Genomic DNA, 20,088 nt, shown 5'->3' with positions numbered 1-20,088 from the left:
TTTTTAACGGCACACACAAATTGCAACTAACACGATTTGCGAGGAGTAACGAGTTTACGAAGCTTAAAAAAAAATGAATGAAGAGAAGATTCTGAAAATTTATTTATGTTTTTTATGCAATTTAAGATTTCATTAAGGGGAAGCACATTTCACCATAATAACGTAAAATCCAAACAATTCCAGCTATCGGTATTTTCGCAAATGCAAGAAGATCAAGTTTACTACCCGTTTATAACTGCTTGCAGTAACAGAAAAGCCCAATAAACCGGAAAGTGCAAATTGTTTTTATTGTTTTATGGTCATAACCTCCAGAAATGTGCTTTAGAAAAATATCACAAAGGTGTTTAAAATTCTTATAATGGAACATATGATAACGATGAAAGTGTAGTGCATTTTAATGATTTGAATTAGTAACTAATACAATTTACAAACCACACTCATGACCTTTTATATGGCCTTAAGGTCACACTCATGACCTTAAAAATGACATTTTAGAGAGCTAAATAGCTTAGTTATACAGCGAAAATTTCAACTTCCGAGATCTTGAAATGAATTACCAAAAAACAATGTGTTATTGGGTTCACATTACGGTATTTTAACGATTCTATGGTGTCTCTGGAACTGATTAATATCGTAAAGTGGGGTACACTGTATTGTATAGCTATGCACGTGGTTTGTAATGCGGTATTTATGAATGTTTAACATTTATTTTTTGCAATTAATGTTCATATTTTCGATTTTGTTGATACTTGATACTTGGAAAAAAAACCCCGAGAACTCATAAAGCGAGAACTGCCTATATATATATATACACACACATACCACGAATTAGGAAGTTTTCAACTAAAATCAGCTTGCAAATAGCAGAAAGCACGAGGCATAATGAGAGTAAAAGTAATTTAACACACTATTTTTAGTACAATGTAATTATATGCATCTGCATTTTGTTGGCTTTGCTAGTAGCTAAATTAAGTGTTATGGTGTGTGCCAGAATTTCATAAAGAGGTAAAGTAAAATTTTAAGAAATTCAAGTAAGAATTCTGTTTATCAATAAAAAAAAAAAATCAAAGTCAATTATCACCTTAAGTAAAATAAATACTATAAGTAATGATGAAAATGAGCCTGATCAAGAAATATATTAGCCAATGTGCTTTATCAGACAAGTCTAGTGTTCCCAGGTCAACAGTTGAGAATCTTAATAAAACTAGATGGCATGGGGAGACAACTGTAGCCATGACAGAAAATGAAATTAAGAAAAGTGTAAAAATGGCATAAACACCCTAAACATCCTTATCTCAATTACTGGTTGCTTCAACCACTGCTTATTTCTCATAGTTCTCTGATTTGTGATTCCATTTGCTTTAAAAGTGGTTCTTGTGCATATATCTGCTCTGATATTCCTTTTGAGAGCGACTTCTTAATTTGAAATCTCTTGTTGTTGTTATTTGGTTTTTAAGAGCATTAGCAACTAAGGCCATATTGCTCCGGGGATATGCGGTGGTCGTTCCCTGACCTTTCCGCATCCTCCGTATTTGGTGGTCACGGGCTCGAACCCCGGTCTAATCAAGAAGCGTGTGCTATGCACTGCTGCTCCTGCCCACCTGGCTATGGAGGCGCCTTGAAATCTCTTATTTTTGATCTTTGGAGTTCATTTGTTCCCCATTACCTCCAAATTCAACAAATTACTCAAAACTTTATGAATTTCTTTTTTTGAATCATGGCTTTCTTCAGTCTAAATTTCCTAATCGTGAAGTAATTCTGAGATTTTAATGTCCACAACTCCAGCTGGATTCATTTTTATAGTTGTATAGATCCAACTGGTAAAAATTTTTGCTTGCCAACAACACTTCAAAGTAAACAGTTAATGCTAAATGTCTTCAAGTTATCTCAGATCACAACTTGGTAACAGTCTATTCTCCAATGGAGAATCTGTTAACCATCAATCTGTCTTGTGTCATTTGGCATTACATGAATACAAAACTGGACTGGGGTATCTTCACATGATTAGCATTAGCATTAATAAAGGCACATGATGCAAGAAAGCAAGCTTATGTAAAAAGCTAAAAGGTAAACTGCAGCCGTTATCAACCCACTGCAGGACAGAAGCCTCCTTGACAATTCATGCTGAGAAAAATGGAGCGTAATCTGCCACGCTGGTCCAGTGCGGGTTGGCTAATTGTCCATATTTAGCAGTCAGGGGCTTGAACCCCAGTCTACTCAAAGCGCGTGTGCTACTGAACTCCCGCTCCTGACCACTCGGCTCAAAAAAAAAAAAACACCCTTCTCATTTCACCCATCCATCACTCCAAATGTTTGTCTAGTGCTGCCTTGAATCTATTTAAGCTATCAACTTCTACAACGACATATGGAGTTTGTTCCAACAATCAACCACCCGTTGGCTAAAGGCAAACTTCTGCACATCTATCCTACAACTGTCTTTCCTCAAATTGAATTTATGTCCTCTACCTATTCTGAGTAAGAGGAAGAATCCCATCAGCATTGAATATGCTGAAACCACCATTCAAGGCTTTATATACCTCAATCAGATAATCTCACAGGTGCTTAGTCTCCAGACACTGTAATTTGCAAAACTTAAGCTTTTCTTCATAAGAGCAACCCTTTGTTCCATACACTAATCTTGTTGCCCTTCTCTGTACTTATTCCAACAGCTCTACATCTTTCTTAAAATGAGGCCTCCAGACCAGTACACAGTACTCAAGGTGCAGCCTGACCACTGCCATATGCAAGGGGATAATCACCTTATCCCTGCTAGAAAAATTCCTGTATATCATTGACAGGACACCACAAGCTACTCTAGCAGACCGTCTGCACTGCTCAGAAAACTTCATATCTGCCTGCACAATTACCCCCAGGTGCTTTTTACTCTCTACCACTGTTAGTGTAGTACCACATAGTTGATACGTCACTCTCAGGTTACTGCTTCCCATATGCAGTACTTTACATTTGTCAATGTTAAACTTCAGTTGCCACCTTGAATGGGTTGAGCCACACTGAATTCTGATGGGATCCTTCCACTTGTTCAGATTACGAACCTAAGGGGGCATAAATTCAAATTAAGAAAGGACAGATGTAGAATAGATGTGAAATTTGCCTTTAGCCAGCGGGTGGTTAATTGCTGGAACAAACTTCCATCTGTCGTTGTGGAAGTTGATAGGTTGAATAAATTTAAGGAGGAACTGGACAGGCATTTGGAGGGAATGGTGTGATTTTTTTTTTTTTTTGGGCTGATGTTGCATAAGCTCATACACTTGCTTTCTTGCATCACATGCCACTACTACTACTACTACCTCTCAGCATATCTGCTCAACATTTCTAGATCCTGTTGCAGCAGCATACTGTCATTAGTGTCATTAACAACCCTGCTGACCTTTGTATCGTCTGCAAACTTGGATATTAAATCTGATATACCATCACCAGTATCATCAATATATACAGAAAACAACAATGGATCCAACACTAAATCATGGGGAACTCCACTAATAACATTAGCCCACAAAGAGCAGTGTCCACTGATTACCACTCTGTCTTCTCCCACTCAACTATCCCTTTATCCGTATCAAAAATTTTCCTCCAATGCCACACTGCTCCAATTTGTGCAGCAGTCTTCCATGTGCAACAGTATCAAAAGCCTTTCTAACATCCAAATATATGATATCAAAATTAATCTTTGCATCCAGTTACTTTGTTGTTTGTTTGTTTTTTAGGAGCATTAGCAGCTAAGGCCATATTGCTCCATGGGGATATGCGGTGGTCATTCCCTGACCTTTCCACATCCTCCGTATTTGGTGGGCACAGGCTCGAACCCCAGTTTAATCAAGAAGCGTGTGTTACGCACTGCTGCTCCTGCCCACCTGGCTACGGAGGCGCCCAGTTACTTTGTGACCACATCATAGTATCCAATCAAATTGGTCAGACAAGACTTCCCCTTAACAAACCCATGCTGTGTCCGAGCTATAACTGAGCTCGGACACAGCATGGAACTATAGTGCCTCCATTAATTTCCCTAGAACAGAAGTTAAATTACATGTCTGTAATTACTTGTGTCACTCTTTTTTCCTCCTTTGTGGTTTGGGGTCACATTTGCAAATCTCCATGGTTAACTCCCCTAAGTCCAAGGAAGCTCTCATAATTATGGCTAAGGGTTTGTTTACTTCCTTTGCAGCCTCATTTAATATAACTGGACAGATTCCATCCACCCCAGGTGCCTTTCTTATGTTTATCTCCAACAATTTCTTCTCCACTTTACTCTCAGTTATTACAAGATCATCTAGCCTACTGCCAGAGTTTAATTTACCACTGGCATCCCCCCTCCCCAAACAGCTCCTCGTGTGTGAATGTAGATGCAAAATATTCATTTAGTTTTTTAGCTATCTGAGCAGGATCATTAACTGTTGAACCATTGATATCAATTTACCAATCTGATTCATCCCCTTCCTTCTAGAATTTACATAAGTAAAGAACTCTTTGCTGTTTTTCTTTGCATCCTTTGCCAAAGATTTCTCGTAACCTGCCTTTGCCTCCCTCCTTTGTGAATTGGTCAAATCAGCTTATATCTATTATTGGCTTTCGTGTCACCTGTGAATTTATATGTATATATGTATTTTTCTTCTCTGCCACATGTCTCATTAGTTTATCTAACATCTATTTAGGCCTAAATCTTGAACAATATTTCTTAGTTGGCATGAAAAGCCTAGTAGCTTCCACAATTAATTCTCTGAATGCTTCACATTTTGAATTTGTTGTTGGTAACATCATCAGTTGGTCCCGCTGTATAGAATTTAAATACTGTCTCAGACCACTGTAGTCACCTTTACGAAAGCAAAAATCCTTCCCTTTACCCCCGATGGTAGTTACCTCTGAGTAAATCCCACTTCAGCACACTGTGATCACTGCCACCTGGTGGTTACTTTATCTGCAGATTCTTAATGAATGAAGAATCACTACTGTTAATCTAATCAAGAGTATTACTCTCTTTAGTTGCCTCCCGAACATGCTGCTGTAGAAAACAATCATCCAATAAATCCACAAAAGCCTTGCTAGTGTGGGTGACCAACCCACAAATTCCAGGCAATATCTGGGAAATTAAAATCCCCCATTATAAGCCTCTCTGATTTACTGGCCCACTCTATTTCTCTGTACAGTTGTTAATTATACTCATCAGAGTCCTTAAGCCTATAACACACTCCTACTCTCAATTTTGCTTTCACAGTGCTTATGTCACACCAAACTGACTCGACCTGCACTGTCCAGCCATGTCGACTGGCTGTATTTCCTTGGATTTTGTGTGTTTCTTAACCAATAGCATAACCCCCTCCTCCCTTCCTAATCTGTTTATCCTTCCTGTACACATTGTACTCCCCAAATTCCAGTTCTGCATTCCTTATATCTGTGTGACCACGTCTCGGTTACCCAAACAATATCTGCCTTTGATGTTTTGACCAACACCTCAAATTCATCAAATTTATTTACCAAACTCCTAGCATTGGTGTGCACGCAAGTATACATGCACCTGTTCCTATTCTTAACTACCCTAACACAGCTCAAGATGATCCTCATTTCCTTGATTGGATTAATGTTTTAAATCTTCCATTTAAAGATGAATTTAGTCTTCTTCTGTAATGGAGAAGACTATATGGTGTAGAATAAGGGAGCATCTCACTACATGTGATTACCATCTTGCTGCACGAGAATTAAGACATAACCATAAGTTATGTCTTAATTCTGCATCCTGTAAACAAGTGTTAACTTGAATAATTCCTAATTATATTACACACACAAAGTATTTTCCCCTATAGCATTTTTTCCAGTTTTCTTACAGTTAAAGATCTCAAAGAAGAGATTGTAAGGTACGATTGGGGCTAAATTTCCTGTTTTGTTTTGTCTTTTTACACTTTCTTATTTCAGTAGTGTGTTTTCCTTCTTTAAAAATTGCTTGGGGCCCATCTCTTTTTTAGGAGGTGGGTTCCAAGTAATTGAGATCCCAACTAAAAAGGAAGACAAAACTCTCCCTTTTCATTATCATCCTATTGAACTCCTCAATTCTTTCCAAAGTAATAAGGAAATCCATCAATTTTCCACTCTTACACTAACTTAGAATCCCATCTAATTAATGTTAGCCATCTAATGATGACCAACATCGATTCTAGCAATGTTGATTTACTGGTGACATCTTCACTCAATGCCAGACTTAGGTAGTCTGTGGGTTTGTCACATGTATTTTTAGAGGCACTAAAATAAGGTCAACTGCATCACTATACCTTTGTAAATGCTTCGAATATGTATTACTCATCTTTAGCTAAATTCCATGGAAAAGTTATAAAAACTCGAGCATTTCTAAGCCTTTCAATCATGCTTGGCATAAAAGTCTTCTAAGCAAACTTCCATCCCATCTTATGGCCTGCCTTCCATTTTATTGCAACTGGGTTATCAGTTTTCTTTCTGGCTGCTCAATGCACACGATGGAAGATGGCCCTCTGTTTTCTAACGGCAACTAATAGTGGAATTTTTTCTTTTTTTTTTTTTTAACCTACTGTTTTCCTCATGCATCTTCTTCCTCTGACTGGAAACCTATCTGAGTTTTGTTAATAGTAGTACACCACCTTCCAGATCAACAAACTTTGCTCTGCACAAACACTTACAATTCCTTGAATATCACTACCAATTCCATAAATGGCAATCTATAAGTAGTTCTTCCATGTGGAGAACAAAACTTAGTTAACTTCAATATTTCTAAAACCTAATAACCTAGTCCTGTTTTATTTCTTTCAAAAAGCAGTCTGCTCACCTTCAACAATATTCAGTTTTCAAGATAAGGTCATATTTCTTTACTGGGTATAGCCCTGACTTCTAACCCCTTGGGGAGATAAACATCCACAAATATTGCTTCCTAGGTATTGCTTTCTTCTTCTGAACAGCTCACAGACTCTTCAAAAATCCCAACTCTGACTTATTATGGAATACTGTTCCCACATCTGTAGTTGTGCTCCCAAAATCTCTCTTTAACTCCTAGGCCCTAACCAAAAAAAGAGCAACTAGATTAATTAATAATCCATTGCTTACATTCTCACTCACTGCCAATCATACAAAAAAGTGAACAGGAACATAAGATGATTCAGAAAAGATTATTGACACACCTTTGAACATCCAAAGAGAATTGGTTTTCTGGAAAATGTTTCAGAATTTGATTGAAGTGTGACTCATCACAAAGAAGTGGCCTATGGCTTATAGGAGCAATATGCTAAGCCTTGCTCTAATTTATAAATCCTGTTTATTTTTTTTTTGTTTATTTATCAATTATACATCATTAAGTTCATTTATTAACCAATTATTTATCAATATTCCTGCAGGATTTCACTTGTAAACAGTAATTATCATTTAATTTAATCTTTTCAATGAATATGGTCTTCATTGTGCATGACAGAATGAAGTTTTCAAGAATGTCAAACAAAGCAGCACAGAAATTAACTAAATTTCTTAGAAATGTGCATTTACCCTGGAACTATTCTTGTAGTTGCCATCTACAATGTAGATTCTGTATGCTGGATCACCACTGGCATATGTTGTGACACTAGGTCCCACATAGGCAATACTGATTGGTCTTGACAAAGTGGTCTCATCATAGAATATCTCAAATTCATCTGTATGTGTATGTCCATAAAACTGAGCTGTAATAATATCCTCATATCTAGAAAGTAAATAATACTCTTTTATTCAAGTTTTAAACCAACATTTTAAAACTTTTTAATAATAAAAATAATCTATAAATCACATATCCACATATACAGGGTGATTGTGTGCACCTTGGCCAATTCAAGTTGAATATTTTGAGAACAGCTGATTGCAGGCTTGTGAAATTTGATACAGGTTACTAAAAAACTTGCTTGTGAATGCTGGATTTCCACATTTTGTGAACCCAGGCACTGTTGTACCCTTTATTGTCATGACTGTCCTCTATGACAGTATAGTGGTGAACACTTGTCACTCATTTGAAGAGGTCTAGGTTTGAAACATATTGATGACTGGCAGAATTTCTGAAGTCCTCTTCAATAAAGGCTGTAATTAGCTGTTGTTATGAAAATTTCACGACACAAGGGCAACTGTGGCCAATATGTGTCTGTCAGTGTCATTATGTTCATTTTAATGATTTATGGATGGATATATCAGAGTGTATTTATTATTTCTAGATGTTTAATATACATAAAGAGTTCACTTAGGTTTGCTTTGTCACCAAGTACATGTGAGAGAGTTAAGAGGAGCTTGCAAGTTTGATAATGATTGGAAGGATATGGTTCGAACGGCTGAGTAGGATGGACAATCAATCAGGATGTGCCTTACTGTAAGTTGTATCTGACAGACAGAGCAGAGCAGGGGATCTTCTCTTAGAAGTAAATGTTTGTGAGTGAGGAAGGTATGTCCAATGCACAGTCTTGTTAATATAACTTCCTCCTGTCTATTTGTACGTGAGCTAGAATGCCACAAACATAGATCTTTTTTTATTCTGTGAAGTTTATTGCATGGTTGGTCCCTCCAAAGTTGTTTCCAAATGGAAGTACAGTCGATTCCGGTTAATTGGGACACATTGGGACTAGTGCATTTTGGTCCGATTAAGCGGCTGCCCCAATTATCCGAAGTTTTATGTAAATATTTAAAAATACAATGTACCCCCCCCCTTTTACAATTGGTTCAGTGTACAATCAAATCACGTTACGATGGAGTCACCATAGTAAAGTACCGTTCGCTATACGATGTGTAGTAAGCGGCGGTCATTGTGATCATGTTTGTGAATTGAATTTTAATTCTATTAAACAGCGATTCTAATTAGCGAAAATAGGAGGAATATTATCCACAGGCTATAAAAGCAAAGATATATTAAGCACAAATTTACCCTTTATTACCTTACCAATTAAAAAATTAAATGATACCGTAAAATCGGAAGAATATACGTGATAATCGGAATAATTAATATGTACTGTAATATGTACATACCTAACTAACTAGTTGACATTTCTGTTCACTGATATTTGTGGGTGGGGGTTAAAATTTAAAACAGTAACAAGATAAGCAATCAATAACAAGGGACATGGCACACACAAATTGCAAGTAACACGATACGCGCAAGTCAGAACGGAGTAACGAGTTACAAAGCTTTAAAAAGGAATGAAGAGAAGATCTGAAAATTAATTTTTTTATATGATTGAAGATTACATGGAAGTGTAAACACATTTTACCATAATAACCCACAGAATTCCAGCTGTCGGTATTATCGCAAATTCAGTAAGATTGAGTTTATTATCCATTTATGATAGATTGCACTAACAGAAAAGCCCAATAAACAGGTGACCGCTAATTGTTTTTATTGTTTTATGGTTGTGACCTCCAGACAATCGTAGGGTGATCTCCAGTGCTGCGGTCTCCTGCCCCGATTAAACGGCATTTTGTCCCAATTAAGCGAAGTAAACCCTGGCTATTTTCTCGATTGGGTTCTGTTTTTTAAGATTTGCCCCAAATAAACGGCTGCCCCGATTAACCGGTGGCCCAAATAACCGGAATCCACTGTATATATAGTACAAAATACATCCCTATAATCTGTAAATGGTACTGTAATTAGCTGATCTTAAGTAGAGAGATGTGGGGGTTTACCCCATGAGCTATTCTAAGTTTTTTAGCCTGCACCACATGCAAATCAGTCTATAAAACACACTTCTGCAGACACAATACATATGTATAGATCTGGGTAACACCCAGGTACTGTTAAAAATAATAACAATTATTATTATATTATCATGATTGCATTTCACTGTTTCCAAGGTCATTTCACTATTTGTGCTTAATGCACTTCTCATTTTCAGAAGCAATTAAATTTAATGAGTGTTGGCCATTTAAGCAGCAATGCCCATTTCACTTAGTATGTTGTTAACCTTCATGACAACAGCATTTCTGAATTCTGGAATTGTATTGGAACTGCTATGGTACATGCTAACTTTCTGATAGCCTCCAAGCTGGAAACCAGCAGAGGCAAAGACAGGGATGTGGAAGGAGACAGTTTACCGGAAAGTGCTCAGAAATAAATATGTCCTGAAAATGTTCCCTGTGAGTGGCCTTCACCTCTCTCATGACATGCAGTAATGCACCATTTACATAGCTTGTGGCACAAAGTGTTCCTCCCTCATCTGTAAGGTTACTAGCACAAAATTATGAAAGATCAAAGAACAAGCACTGCTCAGTTATCAATACTGAGTTATCAATATCACTGCTCAGTTATCAATACTGAGTTATCAATATCACTGCTCAGTTATCAATACTGAGTTATCAATATCACTGCTCAGTTATCAATATCACATTGCATGTTTCTGCAGCACTGCTCATTTCCTCTTCTCAAAGAAGAATTATTCAATGATAAATTCTGCAAAGAAGCAACGTCATGAAGTAGCTTTGGTTTTGTGCAATGGTTTCCTAATAATTGCATGTGGGTTTGTCTCTATCCAAATAACAAATGTGTATATTGCATATTTGTTAAGCGAGTCTTATCTATCTACAGAATATTGCCAGGACATTAAGTTTCAACCTCCAATTGAATTATAATGGAAAGTGAGCAGATTTTTCTGGATCTTCATAAAGCCCAGAATAAGGAACCTATTGAGGAAAATCTCAAGGATAGCACACAGCACTTTTCACATCCAGATGCCTGCTGATAGCAAAGGTGTCTGTGCTTCCTCTTCCATCTGCAATGGCTTCTTTGCTTATAACATAATCTTAGAAAATTCAGTAATCAAAGTCTGTCAACTTCTTTGTCTTTGGAGGTGCAGCATACAAAATGTTACAACTTTCTGCCTGTCAGCAGCAGAAAGAGCAAGTAAATGGATATTTAACCCTGTTTCATTTAGAATTGGCATTAGTTGAGGCATATGATGCAAGAAAGCAAGCTTATCATCAGCCAAAAAAAAAAAAACCTTACCTCTTGTCTAGTTCAGTCTTAAATTTATTTAAGCTATCAACTTCCACAACATTCAACTTGCACTTCTATTCTACAACTATCTTTCCTCAATTTGAATCTATGCTGCCTCAAGTTCTTAATCTGAGCAAGCGGAAGTATCCCATCAGCATTGGGCCTGCTCAAACCATTCAAGGCCTTACACACCTAAACCATATCACCTTGCAGGTGCCTAGTCTCCAGATTCTGCAACTTGCAGAACTTAAGCCTCTCTTGGTAAGAGCACCCCTTTGTTCCTCTCACCAGTGGTGCAGTTACCATGTAGGCAGGCAAGGCAATTGCCTCAAGGTTATTTAGGATTGTTGTTGTTATTATTTGGTTTTTAGGAGCATTAGCAACTAAAGCCATATTGCTCCGGGAATATGCGGCGGTCATTCCCTGACCTTTCCGCATCCTCTGTATTTGGTGGTGACGGGCTCGAACCCCGGTCTAATCAAGAAGCGTGTGCTACGCACTGCTGCTCCTTCCCACCTGGCTACGGAGGCGCCTGGTTATTTAGGAGCCCAGCATCTTTGGCTGTCTCCTGTTTTTGCAATTTTCATTAATTAAGTAGGGGCCCAAACATGTTCTTTGCCTCTGGGCACAAAAAAGGGTAGCTACGCTACTGCCTCTCACCAATCTTATTGCCCTTCTTTGAACTCATTCTAGCAACTCTACATTGACAACTATGCCAGTTGGCATAGTTGTCAATATTAAACTTTAGTTGCCACTTCTCAGCCCATCTGCCTAACTTTTCTAGATCCTGTTGCAGTAGCATACTGTCTTTACTGTCATTAACAACTATGCGAACCTTTGTATAATCTGCAAACTTTGACATTAAGCCTGATATACCGTATTTCCCCATGTATAAGATGCACCCTTTTTCGAAAAATTTGGGGTCTAAAAACTGGGTGCGTCTTATACAGTGGTTGTAAATTTTTTTACTTGCATTTCCCGCTTTTTGTTTTTGCGCTCATTGTTTCGCAGTTGTTACCGGTATATTAGGTTACGTTTTGCCACGTTCTGCCTAGAAATGACTCAGAAAAGATTTTCGTACAGTGCTGAATTCAAGTTAAAAATGATCCGATTTGCAAAAGTGAATGGAAATCGTGCTGCTGAACGTAAGTTTGGTCCTCCTCCTCCAACTGAGAAAACAATCCGAGGCTGGCTACGGGAAGAAGAAACTCTACTGAAAATGCCACGGCAGAAGAAGGCCATGAGAGGCAAGTCAGCAAAATGGCCTGATTTAGAGAGGGAATTGAAGATATGGATTTAAGAGCAAAGGGCAATTGGAATTCCTGTGTCCACAAAGATGGTTCAGCATGAGGCAAGAATTGCTGATGAAAAAGAAGTTGCTGATTTCAAAGGAGGACACAATTGGTGCTTCAGGTTCATGAAACAGAATGGACTAAGCATGTGTACATGCACCAGACTTGCCCAAAATATGCCTGAAAGCTATGAGAAGAAGGTCCTTGAATTTCATCGTTTTGTCATTCAATGTGGGAAGACATCAGTCTTCATTGCAAATATGGACGAAGTCCCCCTTCAATTTGATGTCCAAAGTAACAGAACTGTTGATAAGAAGGGGGATGAAAACTGTAACTGTGAAGACAAGTAGTAGTAGTAGTAGTAGTGGCATGTGATGCAAGAAAGCATGTGTATGAGCTTATGCAGCATCAGCCAAAAAAAAAAAAAAAAAAAAAATCACACCATTCCCTCCAAATGCCTGTCCAGTTCCTCCTTAAATTTATTCAACCTATCAACTTCCACAACGACAGATGGAAGTTTGTTCCACCAATTAACCACCCGCTGGCTAAAGGCAAATTTCCGGACATCTATTCTACATCTGTCTTTTCTTAATTTGAATTTATGCCCTCTTAGGTTCGTAATGTGAACAAGTGGAAGGATCCCATCAGAATTCAGCGTGCTCAACCCATTCAAGGCCTTATACACCTCAATCAGATCACCGCGCAGGTGCCTAGTCTCCAGCCACTGCAATTTTCAGAACTTAAGCCTCTCTTGGTAAGAGGATCCCTTCATTCCCCTCACCAATCTTGTTGCCCTTCTCTGTACACGCTCAAGTAAATCTACATCCTTCCTAAAATGACGCCTCCAGGCCTGTACGCAGTACTCAAGGCGTGGCCTGACCATTGCCTTATACAGAGGGATAATCACCTCCTTTTCCCTGCTAGCAAAATTCCTATATATCATTGACAAAACCCCATGACCTGCCCTGGCAGCCTGTCTGCATTACTCAGAAAACTTCATGTCTGCCTGCACAATTACTCCCAGGTCTTTTTCATTTTCTACCACTTTAAGTGTAGTACCACACAGTTGGTACGTTTCTCTGGGGTTACTTCTACCCATGTGCAGTACTTTGCATTTGTCAAGGTGAAACTTCAGTTGCCACTTCTTAGCCCATCTGCCCAAATTATCTAGATCCTGTTGCAGTAGCACACTGCCATTACTGTCATTAACAACCTTTGTATCATCTGCAAACTTCGACATTAAGCCTGATATACCTTCATCAATATCACTGATAAATATACAAAACAACAGTGGACCCAACACCGAACCCTGTGGGACTCCACTAATAACATTAGTCCACGAAGAGCAGCACCCATTGATTACCACCCTCTGTCTTCTCCCACTTAACCATCCTTTTATCCATTGTAGCAACTTACCCTTAATACCATTCTGCTCCAATTTGTACAAAGTGGACTTGAAAAGAGCCATTATACAGTTGTTCTAGCTTGTTGTGTCGGCGGAACCAAGCTGCCTCCTATGCTGATTTTCAAATGCAAAACAATGCCAAAAGAAGACATTCCTCGAGGAGTGGTTGTCCATGTTCATGACAAGGGTTGGATGGATCAGGATGGGATGAAGATCTGGTTTGAGAAAATTTGGAGCAGGAGACTAGGTGGGTTCTTATGCAAACCTGCCCTATTGGTGCTTGATCAGTTCAGGGCACACATAACAAAAAACACAAAGAAGATTGCTGCAGAGCAAAAAACAAAACTTGCCATCATACCTGGAGGCTTGACATCCCAGCTCCAACCACTTGATGTCAGCATTAACAAACCCTTCAAAGCTGCTATGAGAGACGAATGGAACCAATGGATGAAGTCTTCTGGGGACAATTTGACACCAGCAGGAAGAGTGAAGAAACCAACTATAGGAGAAGTTTGTACCTGGGTGAAAAGATCCTGGGATAATATCAAGATTGAGATCGTTGTCAAGTCATTTAAGAAGTGTGGCATTTCAAATGCCATAGATGGAACTGAGGACAAGGCAAAATATGAAGACAGTGATTTGTCATCAGACACATATGAGGACAAGCTAATGGATGGAAGTTTTGACAGTGATGAGGAGTTGTATGAATTTTATGATGAATAAAACTTGAGTTCAATACCTTTATGTAATACATTTTTTTTTTTTTTTTTTCAAATTTCGGGCCCCAAAATTAAGGTGCGTCTTATACATGGGGAAATACGGTACCTTCATTGATATCACTGATAAATACACAAAACAATGGGCCCAGCACTGAACCCTGGGGGACTCCACTAATAACATTAATCCACAAAGAGTAGTGTCCATTTATTACCACTCTCTGCCATCTCCCACTCAATCATCCCTTTATCCATTGCAGCAACTTTCCCTTAATGCCATACTGCTCCAATTTGCAAAGCAGCCTTCCTTGTGCAACAGTATCAAAAGCTTTCCTGAAATTCAAGTATATGATATCAAAATTATTTTTTGCATCCAGTTTCTTTGTGACTACATCATAGTATCCAATCAAATTGGTCAGACAAGACTTCACCTTAACAAACCCATGCTGTGTCTGAACTATTACTGCAGTCTTGTCTAGGTAATCCTGCATCACTTCTTTAACCAGAGACTCCATTATTTTCCCCGGAATAGAAGTTAAACTAACAGGTCTATAATTATTTGTGTCATCCTTTGAACCCACTTTGTGAATTAGGGACACATTTGCACATCTCCAGTCCATGGAGACCTCCCCTGAATCTAAGGATGCTCTCATAATTATGGCTAAGAGTTTGCCAACTTCCCTCACTGCCTCCTTCAATATAACTGGATAGATTCCATCTGCCCCAGGTGCCTTTTTTTATGTTTAACTTCAACAATTTCTCCTCCACTTTGCTCTCCGTTATTACAGCATCATTTAGCTCCCTGTTGGAGTTTAGTAAACGTCTGTCCTTCTCTTCCTTACAGAATTCCTCATGTGTGAATGTAGATGCAAAATACTCATTCAGTTTGTCATATGCGTTGTTATGCATAAAATCTGGAATTGCATTCTTAAGTAAATGGTTACAGTACTTGTATATGAAATTTCAGATGCCACAATCAGTCACGTCAAGGTATTCAACTCTAAAAGGACCATGTTTATTTATAATCATTGTGCATATACTCTTGGAAAACGTATACCTTTATAAACATTACAACTAATGAAACATGTACTTATAAGTAAATCTTGGTACTTCGTTAACAATTTCCATTTCATTAATTCTTGGCTCTACTGGACAAAGCAGCACTTTCACAACAGCAGAAACAACCAAAATTCTAATTTGGATGTTGATGCTGTTGTGTTTCATTTATAACTTTGTACAAAAACTGTTTCAGTGTTGCAACTTTTATTAAACTTATTTTCGAAATAGGTTTATTTGACATTTCAAGGAGAGCACCTTGTTTTGTTATGCTGAATTTATTTTAGTAGTAAATTAAAAAAATAAAACAGTTTTTTAAATGTACAGTCAGTTCTGCTATATGTGTTCCTAAAAATCTCCACGTTATGGTATTTCGTGCATTCAAAACAACAGGGCTTATGGATGGATAAAATACGGATAGGGGCAAAGCACTAAAAAAAAAAATGTTCAATCTGCTAAGTAAAACACTAAAAAAAAAGATAGAAACCCAATAAATTGCTAACACAGGTTTAAACATCTTAAATTCCTAATAAATAAATAAATAAAAATTACAGTAAATATAGCAATTTACCTTGACAAGATATGAAGTTTGCTTGTTTGATGTGGGTGTGGTGAAGGGCTGGTGAGTTATAGTGAAGAGGTAGAAGGAGGGTTATCATTCTTATGACGAAATGTTGTTATACCCGATGTGGAAGGTGTGATTCACTGTCCTGATTTTCTTTCTTCTGTGCTGGTTTAAAATAGCTATCTAGCTTTTGTTGCTTTTCCTGCCCCTTCCATACAGGAGCTGCCTGTACGGTTCCAAATGGGTCCAAATGCCACCAAGCACTATCCTACTACGTTCAGCATTACAATCATTATCTTCAATCAAGTGCTTTTCAATTCCACTTAAAGCAGCTGATAACTCTGCTGTTTTCAGTTCTCGTGGGGCAGCCTGCTGGACTTCATCATCATCCTCATCTTGACTTTCCACTTGATTGGCTGCAACAAGTTGTTGCAAGTCTTCAGTAAATAGATCCTCATTGTGAGACTCTAGAAGCTCTTCTACATCTTCATTTTCTACTTCCTTGAAACCAACTTCTTTTGCAAGAGCAAAACAACCTGCTTTGATTTGTTTTAGTTGCTCTGAAGATTCAAAGCCTTCAAAATCGCGAATTAAATGAGGGATAAGTTTCCACCACACATGATTCGAGCAGTCTTTTATAACATAATTCCAGGCTTCTACAATCATATCAATGGCAACTTTCATGTAAAATCTCTTCCAAAATTTTATAACAGTTTGTGCTTGTCACCTTCAGTAACAGCAATTAACATCTTGAATGTTCGCCTTAAATAGTAAGCCTTAAATGCTGCTATCACACCCTGGTCAAGGGGCTGTAGTAGAGAGGTTGTGTTCGAAGCTAAAAAGATGAATTTGATATTCGGAGAGAGTTCAGCAATCTTCTAAGGATGGCTTGGTGAGTTATCAAGAATTATTAGAATTTTAAAATCTAAGTTCTTCTTGCAATAATTCTTGAAAGCATCATGGTAAGCTTCAACTAAAATATCAGTGAATATTTTCCCAGTCATTCAACCTTTCTTGCTAGACCTATAGTGAACACCAAGGCTGTATTTCGCAATTCCCTTTAAAGCTTGCGGATTGGCAGAGTGATAAACCACTACTGGTTTTAGCTTCAAGTCTCTGCTGGCATTGGTAGCGAATATCACAGTTAAGCAATCTTTTGCAGCCTTTAATCCCGAGGCATTAGCATTAGTAGAGGCACATGATGCAAGAAAGCAAGCTTATGCAGCATCAGCCAAAAAAAAAAACCGCTCCCATTTCACCCCTCCGTTCGTTCCAAATACCTGTCCAGCCCAGCCTTAAATTTATTTAGGCTATCAAACAAACAAGGATGGAACTGTTCCACCAACAAGGCAGACTTCCGCACATCTATCCTACATCTGTCTTTCCTCAATTTGAATTTATGTCCTCTCAGGTGATTTTTCTGAGCAAGAGGAAGAATCTCAACAGCACTGAGCATGCTGAAACCATTCAAGGCTTTATACACCTCAATCAGATCACCTCACAGGTTCCTAGTCTCCACACACTGTAATTTGCAAAACTTAAGCTTTTTTCATAAGAGCAACCCTTTGTTCCATTCACTAATTTTGTTGCCCTGAGGCATGTGCTTCTGCCTTAGATATGTAGGCCCTTGAAGGCATAAGTTTCCAATAGAGGCCTGTTTCATCCAGATTGAAAATCTGATCCAATGTATAGCCGCCGCCTTTAATAATTTTCTGTACCACAGGTGGAAATGCCTTTGCAGCTTCGCCAGACAGCTTAACATTGTGAAAAGAGTAGTGGTGGTGTTTGAAGCCACTAAACCAGCCACTATTAGCATTAAAAGGAGCCACTTCTGCAGGATTTAGTGATTTCTTTTTAAGGTCTTCATATATAGTTAGTGCTTTCTCTTTCACTGTGAGAAAGCTTGATCCTGATTTTTTTTTTGGTTTGGTCTTCAATCCATATGCTTAGCAACCTTTCCATTTCTTCTACTTCTATTTCTTTAGGTCTTGTTCCAATTGACTTTGTAGTGCTTGAAGTTGCTCCAGCTATACACGTAGCTTTTATTTTAGTGGCATTGTCTCTGATGGTGCTCAATGTAGATTCACTTAAGCCTGTTGCTCTCAAGATATCACATGTTCTCTCATTTCTTTCAAAACATTTTATTATTTCAAGTTTCTCTTCTATACTTAATGCTTTCCTTTTGCACTCACTGCTTGGCTTCTTGGTACCAAGAAGCTTACCCATGTCTGGGATGCAGTATGAATACACTTTTTATACAGAAAAGTTAACAAATGCAGGAAAACAGTCCAAGACACACACTTGTAGGATAACGCATGTGGGCAAACTGAGGTAAGAGATACACGAGGTTTGTGTGCATAAGGTGAGAATATGTAGTGTGTTTCTGCCTTTAAGAGAGAAACACACTATTATTATCTCATACACTGAGCTCACATGTAACATGTCAAACTTCAAATGCGTGAGAGCTATATTTCCCATTTAGTTGTATTGATCAGAGACTATATACGCTTACATACATAGCTTTTTATTACTGTAATTATTACTGTAATATACACATACTAATTGACATTTCTATTCACAGACTTTTTTTGTAAATTTAAAGATATGCAATTAATAATGATGAACATGGCATGCACAAAAGCGAAGATTCTGAAAATTTATTTATGTTTTTTATATGATTGAAGAGGAAGGGGGAACACATCTCATCATAACGTGAAACCCCACAGAATTCCAGCTATCACTATCATTGCAAATGCAGTAAGATCGAGTTTGCTACCTGTTTATAATTAGACTAACAGAAAAGCCCAATAAACCGGGAACTGCAAATTGTTTTTATTGTTTTATGGTAGTGACCTCCAGAAATGTGCTCCTTGGCTCATGCTATCCCGTCTCACGAAATTTCTGTTTGAACAAAAAATCTTGTGAATACAGCGAAAGACAACAGCATCTCCGACCAGCACAGTTACAGTAAATGGGAAATATAGCTATTTGATGTTTGACATATTTTAAGCTTCGTAAACTTGTACGTATTGCTGAGCAGGTCGCTACATTCAGCTTTGTGCCGGGTTTTACGTTCAGCTCGTTTGTTTGTTATTTTGGTTTTTAGAAGCATTAGCAACTAAGGCCATATTGCTCCGGGATATGCGGTGGTCATTCCCCGACCTTTCCGCATCCTCCATATTTTGTGGTGACGGGCTCGAACCCCGGTCTAATCAAGAAGTGTGTGCTATGCACTGCTGCTACTTTCCCACCTGGCTATGGAGGTGCCGTTCTCCTGGTGTTACTCACAAACAAAATCACGCATCAGCCAACGCAAAAATCGTGTTATAATAACATTGTTCCCTAATATATCAATCACACTGGAGCAAATTTGCATTGCAAAAATTCGTGTTATAGCAGAACTGACTGTATGTGGGTGATTTTTACATTGCAACTTTCAGAAGCTGCAAATAGACATTTCACACTGAATTTTTTTTTTCCTCTGACTAAAATTACTCTCGCTTAATTTTTCTAATTTCATAAACTTTTTTCTCAGGACACCTTGTATGTATGGTAGTTTTAAGTTAACATTAAAAGTCTATTTCAGCTTTCAATGGTTACTATCAATTAAACCTCATACTCAGTGGATGTACAGATCACCTTGGTAATACAAATCACTACTGAACTATCATCTTTCATTCACTATTTTCTTCTACATTATCCTATTTCCTATTAGACCTTCAGTCCTAGCCAGAATAAGCTCTTTTCTTCTAATATTTGCTTAGAACCATAAAACCATCTTCCTCTTGGTCAGAAGTAGTCCTCCTAGACTAGCTTCAAGCAACTGGCACCCCAAATAAACCATGCATTTGGCAAATGCTCCCCGAAGTCCATGGGGCTGATTTATGTTGACGTTTTTTAGCCCCCTAAGTGACTGCTTAGTTGGCCTACATGGATAAGCCACTCGTGATTTTGGCCTGTTACCATTTATTTTTGCTTCAAATATCTGTTTACCTTTGACCAAACAGCTTACCACAATTTTTTTTATTTCCTCATTTGTAACATGGTCTTGACACTGTCAGGTCCCATTTATTTTTTCTTAAATTCAT

At 38.1% G+C, this 20,088-nt stretch overlaps 1 protein-coding gene across 1 annotated transcript in view; it reads right to left on the bottom strand.

Annotated features, from left to right (window-relative positions):
• Nucleotides 1-20,088, bottom strand: part of LOC150075281 (sphingomyelin phosphodiesterase-like) — a 127,938-nt gene that overhangs the window by 15,766 nt on the left and 92,084 nt on the right. Inside the window, exon 11 of the mRNA XM_090388430.1 lies at nucleotides 7,513-7,705. Within this exon, the coding sequence (XP_090244556.1) occupies nucleotides 7,513-7,705 (193 nt within the window). The remainder of the gene's footprint in view (nucleotides 1-7,512; nucleotides 7,706-20,088) is intronic.

This window comes from Mastigoproctus giganteus, chromosome 14 (assembly GCF_048544385.1).
Source record: "Mastigoproctus giganteus isolate SK-2022 chromosome 14, ASM4854438v1, whole genome shotgun sequence".
Lineage (NCBI taxonomy): Eukaryota > Metazoa > Arthropoda > Arachnida > Uropygi > Thelyphonidae > Mastigoproctus > Mastigoproctus giganteus.
Note: the sequence above shows the minus strand (reverse complement) of the source record. Positions and strands in the feature narration are given on the sequence as shown.